The sequence below is a fragment of the Hippopotamus amphibius genome, chromosome 4, assembly GCF_030028045.1.
Source record: "Hippopotamus amphibius kiboko isolate mHipAmp2 chromosome 4, mHipAmp2.hap2, whole genome shotgun sequence".
NCBI classification, from domain to species: Eukaryota; Metazoa; Chordata; class Mammalia; order Artiodactyla; family Hippopotamidae; genus Hippopotamus; species Hippopotamus amphibius.
The window spans coordinates 117,269,026-117,275,025 of NC_080189.1; the positions used below are offsets into that span (position 1 = coordinate 117,269,026).

Below are 6,000 nucleotides of genomic sequence, written 5' to 3' on the forward strand. Positions count from 1 at the left end.
ACAATGTCTTACTTACACAGCTCTCATTAGAGGAGTGACTATCTTTGCTTCTCTGCCTCACGCTGCACGAGTGTTCTTAAGGTTTTCAAAAAACGTGAGTTGAGGGATGGGGGAGTGTGTGCATGTGTCTGTGTATGCTATTTGTGGGTCTCCCAAGTGGCCTTCCTTCTCAGAGTGTTCCTTGTTTCTTGGTGAGAGGAAAGCCAGTTGTAACGACCTGGGATTCAAGTCCTACCATTGCTACTTCTCTCCTGTCTGACACAAAGCGAATTTTTTAACTTCTCTAAGCTTCCATTTACAATCTATAAAAACAGGGTGACAAAAGCACCTTATTTTTGGATGGTGGTGTAAGGATTGCAGCTTAAAAAGTAAGTAAAGTATCTGGCACAGAGGGAGTGCCATATGAAAAGTTAACATTCTTACAGAGCCTCGCGTAAAGTACCTGTTGGCAAGATAAAGAAGTCAAGAAAAGGAAAAAGAGAGATGGGGATTACACTGCAGCCCAAAGAGGGTATTTGGGGCTCACCAGGGAGTCTCCACTGCCACTCTCTCCTGTGACATTGACCAGAATGTTTATTCTCTTCTCACTGGGTCCCAGAATAACAGAGGAGGAATGATTTGTATGCGGTTGTTAACACACGTCAGGGCAACACAGCCCTGCGAAACAGAAATCTGTCAGACTACCATTCGACTCTGTATTTCTGCCCTAACGTTTTATAAATATGTCAGAGCAAAAGATGAAAGAGTTGGCTGACCACCACAGAGCCAGCAAACAAAACTGTATTTCATTATAAAATCGGAAAAGAAAATAATGTCTTCTCAAGTACTCCAGCTCTTTTTTCTTGGGAAAATGTTTTATCGTTCGATAGTTTTATAGCTAGGTTCCCAAGGTTTTCCCTAAGTAAAAAGACATGAAAAGTCTAAGTTTCTCTGTATCAAGAAGGTACTGTCTCACTCCCTGCTGACTTTATTTAGAAATTGTACTTCTGTAGCAATTAAAAAAAAAATTCAGCTTAATCTAGCTAAACCACCCAAGCCAACACAAAGCACGCCATGTATTCTAAACTTAGATATTCTGGCTTCAATATGGAAAACATGTGTTGCTATAAGCTTATGAGCGACCCTCTGTGGAATTTACTGTTTTCTTTCTCAGTGACATGAAATCTCGAGAGCTAAAAGTGAGTCTGCAGGCCAAGGTCATGGTCATTGCAAGTATCATTAATGCTACTCCACTGGCTGGGAAAACGACCACTCACAACTGTGGACGCCTTCACTCGCTATCTTGATAGATACGTTAGATTCCACATTGAGGTTCTTCTCCATCACTTTCCTTCAGTCTCCTCCTTCAAGTGGAGACTACCAGTGCATTTAGGGTTCCACCTGCTGTTTTTTATTTCAAACGTTAGTTGAACCCATCACCAGAATTCTTATCCATACACATTTCATCATGACCACAAGACCAACTTTCATGGAACTTCACGAGATTCCAGGAGTCTCCAATCAGATAGGGCCTCCTACCTAATTCACCTCTATATTCTTCAAAGCCCTTTGATACCACCCCCCCCCCCCAAGCCCTTACCGCACCTCCCAGGCCCCTCCTCCATAAACCTTTGCTATCTGGAAGAGCCTGGCATTGAGGTCTGCTGGCAGCTGATATGAGCTAATACGAGTAAAACAAGAGGACAGCTGGGCTGCATTCCACACCAGTCCCATCTTGGCATTTAAGCAGGTGCGCAGAATAGAGTAACTATTCGTTCCCCATCTAACCTGCACCAGGTGTTCTGCATGAGTTACTGGGTTTTAGTCTCAACCAACCCTGTTTCTTACATTATGAAGGTGAGGCTATTGAGGTTCTCGACAAGGTCAGTAACTTGCTCCAAATCACAGGGAGAGCGGAGCCAGAATTCCAACAACAGCCTGATTTCAAAGGGGTTTGGTTTTGTTTTGACCACTGCTCATGCCAAACTACTCCCATCGAATCCAGCTTAAAATATAGGGTCTGACCTATATTAGAATTCCACCTCAATTAGGGTTCCACCTGTTCTTTGTTTCAAACATCAGTCAAAGCCATCGCCTGAATTCTTACCCAGAAGCATTTCATCTGGACCACAAACTACCTTTCATGGACTCAATCAGGGAGGGCTCCTGCCTGATTCACCTTTACATTCCTCACAGCACTGCGACCAGGGTCTCCCCTCCGCAGCAGCGCCCGCATACACCTTTGCTATCTGGAGTAGCCTGGCTATTTGTTGCTGGAAACTACCTGGAGTTTTGCCTGAAACACTCTTCTGTCCTTTAACCACAGGAATCATCCCTGTTTTTCCAACAGTCTTAGCCAGAGGTACCCAGGATCTTTGTAGACACTTCGGGAGGAGCAGGATAGAGTGGAGTACGGGAAGTAGCCCAAGGTATCAACTAACATCGCAAGGACAGGATCCCCTGGGAGTTCCTGAGCCGGCTCGGGATAAAGGTGACCCTGGTTGGTCACGCACATGGGCCGAGAGGGTGGCGTGGGCGGGAGGTGGCGGGCTCACCTGAGGAAGAAGAAATAGGAGTAATCCTGTACCACGGTGTGGGAGTGACAGGAGAAGTAGCCCAGGCCGGTGAGGTTGAGTCTGGAGCCCGCGGGCACCTCGAGCATGCTGCCCCACGCCTGGTCGCACAGCATCTCAATCTCCGCCGAGTAGAAGAGCCCCGCGTCGCTGGCCTCGTACTGCCAGGGCAGGTAGTTGTACAGGCCGTGCACCTCCTGGTGCAGCGCCAGCACCTTGGCGTACACGATGATCTCGGCCAGCTCTGCGCGGCAGCCCTCGCTCAGGGGTCTCCACTCGGAGGGCAGCTGGCAGCCGCGGGCGGCCCCGAGCCGGCCGGCCAGGCAGAGCGCGGCGAGCAGCAGCGGGCGCAGCATGCCGGCGGCGGGGCGGGCGGCGGGACCGGCCGGGTGGGCGCTGCGCCCGGGGCGCACTAGCCGGGGCGCATGGCGGGGAGGCCCGGGGCGGAGCTGGGGCGCCGGCGGCGTCGGGGAGCCCCAGCCCGCCGGCCCGGGAAGCGCAGCCCTGGGCGCTCGGCTCCGCGCGCGGCTCCCGGAGCTCGGCGCGCGGCTCTCTCGGCGGCCAGGATCACCCGGCCGGCCCTCGCCCGTGACGCTTTAAAAAGGGCGCGGGGCGGGCCGGCCGCAGCCTCCTCCTGCCCCCCGCGGCTGGGGCGTGGGCGGCGGCGGCGGGAAGGGCGGGGGCGGGACGCCGGCCAGGGCCGCGCGAGGCTCGGGAGACGCGCAGCGCTGCGCCCGTCGTCCCGGGCCGGGCGCGGTGCTTGCGGGAGCGCCCGGCTCCGCGGAAAAGTCAGTGCTGGGAGCGGCGGCCCAGCCCTCTCCCAGCGCCCCGCGGACCCACTGTGTCCAGCTTCCCAGGCGCAAAGCCTGGTCCAGACGTGGCATCCTTAGCACGAACGCTGTCAGTTGCCGTGATTATGCTCTATACGTTTTTGCATTTTCTGTGTAGTTCACTGACAGTCGAATACATAGAAATCGAACTTTACCTTCGCAGAGGTTAACTAGGAAATTCAGTGTGATCTCATCAACTTTTCTGGAGTTATTCTCTCTTCTCTCCCCTTATTTTTTCATGATGCTCTTAGGAAAGCCTTAAAGATTTGAAAAGCCAAAGCTAGATTGCTCTCATTTTCCTACAGTTACATGATTTCATGATTTACGTAATTCCTACTTGCAGATTCTGAATACCCTACACCTGAGAAATAAATTCAGAAATAAATTCCAAACAACTTTTCACAAGTCAATGAGTGACTCTGAGGAGACCCGAACTCCACAGTTAAATCTTTATTTCTAACTTCTATCTCCAAATTGCCTTGAGCGTTCCTAATGTAGTAAGAAGAAAAAAGAGGATATTATTTATAAATATATAGTTTATGTAGTCAATACACCATACACACTATCATGCATGCAATATACGTCATCATACGTGTCATACATATTATATAATATATATTTATAAAAAATGTATAAGCATAACTGCCTTAAAATTGCAGGCTCTTTGTTCTGCAAGCATCTTATTAACCAGGTATCTGCAAGTTTAAGTCTTAGAACCCAGATGAGTTCTTCTGAGTACTGAAGGGAAAAGAGTTCTTAGGGAGTTTTGTAAGGAATGGTAAGGAGAAAAGAGGATAGAGAAACAGGAGAGAAAATTCTAAGGCTGACCCTAACCTCCCATGACCCCCAAATCTTCCTCCTGTTTCCCGAATCTTCAGTTAGGACACATACATTCATGAGTGCTTCTTGAAGTTTTTGAAAGGCAACTCTGGGGCACAGACCTAGCCAGTGTGGGACAGGGACCCGGGAGGAAGTGGCCATGAGAAGGGCAGCCTCAGGGAACCGGAAGACATCCTAGGGAGGGCTTTGGGCATCTCAAGACGTGGAATAACCAGGACTCCAGCCAATGTTGCCCAGCTCCTGAGGGAGTGGAAGGCTGCAGCCAACATGAGGTCACACTAATTCAGAATCTGATCAGTGATGGACCGAATTCTTATTCCTACAAAATCATCTGTGGTGGGCCTAAAAGAAGGAAGAAATAAGAGTAAGAGCTCATCACAGATAATAACTAACCCCTGCACAGTCAGCCTGGGGCCTCAATTCATTTTGTAGAAAAAATAGTTATATTGAGGGAAGCAAGTGGACAGTAGTCCCAATGGTATATGACTCCTCATGGTGACACATCTCCCCCCCACCATGGTAGATAACAGACTTTCCCACAGCAGGGCAATGGTATTGGAGGAGGGCATCAGACTTTGTACGTCAGAACTGCTCATTTGTCTCTCATTGAATATATGAGTTAAAACATTTCATAACGTGGCTGTCTTAGTCTGTTCAGGCTGCCATAGCAAAATACCATAGCCTGAGGGGCTTAAACAACAGACATTTATTTCTCACAGTTCTGGAGACTGGAAGTCAAAGATCAAAGTATCAGCAGGATTGGTTTCTGGTGTGGTTGCTCTTCCAGGCTGTATACAGCCACCTTCCCTCTGCATCCCTACATGGCCTTTGTTCTGTGTACGTGTAGAGAGAACTCTCTGGTGTCTCGTCCTCCTCTGACAAGGACGTCAGTCCTATCAGTTTAGATCCCCACCCTTGTGACCTCATTTAACGTTAATTACTTCCCTAAAGGTCCTGTCTCCAAATACCGTCTCATTGGGGGTTAAGGCTTTAACACTGAATTCAGGGCAGGGAGGAGAGGGCGGGAACAGCGGACACAATGCAATACATACCAGTTATTTAGCAGGTGTCCTGCAGGTTTGCTAGAGAAAAAGAGACAGAGGATATAAAATGGCTTATATTCCTGGCAAGCCAACTTGGGGCAAGCACTGCCTAATTATAATAGTAACAACTGCTAACATTTATTCATTGCTTACTATGGGCCAAGCACTGTTGTAAGGACTTTGCATATTGTAAGGCTCCAAACAACACTTCAAAGTAGGTCTGCTTATATAAAGTAGATAACTAATAAGCACCTACTGAATAACGCAGGGAACTCTATTCACTACTCTGTAATGACCTATATGGGAACAGAATCTGAAAAGGGGGAGATATGTGTATGTATAACTGACTCACTTTGCTGTACGGCAGAAACTAACACAACATTGTAAATCAACTATACTCCAATTTTTTAAAAATTAATTTTTAAAGTAAGTAGGTACTGCTGTCATCCTCATTTTATTTTTTTAGCTCTTTATTGGAATATAATTGCTTTACACTCTTGTACCAGCTTATGAGGTACACCAAAGTGAATCAGCTGTATTTATACACATATCCCCATATCCTCTCCCTCCCGCAACTCCCCCCCACCCTCCCTGTCCTGGCCTGCAAGGCATCCTCATTTTAGAGATAAGAGACTTAGGTACAGAGAGGTTAATTGACTTACCCAAGATCACAAAGCTAGAAAGTGACTAAGCCAGGATTCAAACCCCAGCATCAGATTCCAGAGTCCATGTGCT

General features: G+C 48.2%; 1 protein-coding gene across 1 annotated transcript in view; it reads right to left on the reverse strand.

Moving 5' to 3' along the window:
• The window catches only part of CCDC3 (coiled-coil domain containing 3), a 99,093-nt gene extending 95,919 nt beyond the window's left edge, over window positions 1-3,174 (reverse strand). Inside the window, exon 1 of the mRNA XM_057733821.1 lies at window positions 2,535-3,174. Within this exon, the coding sequence (XP_057589804.1) occupies window positions 2,535-2,908 (374 nt within the window). The 5' untranslated portion in view covers window positions 2,909-3,174. The remainder of the gene's footprint in view (window positions 1-2,534) is intronic.
• Between the last annotated feature and the right edge of the window lie 2,826 nt (window positions 3,175-6,000).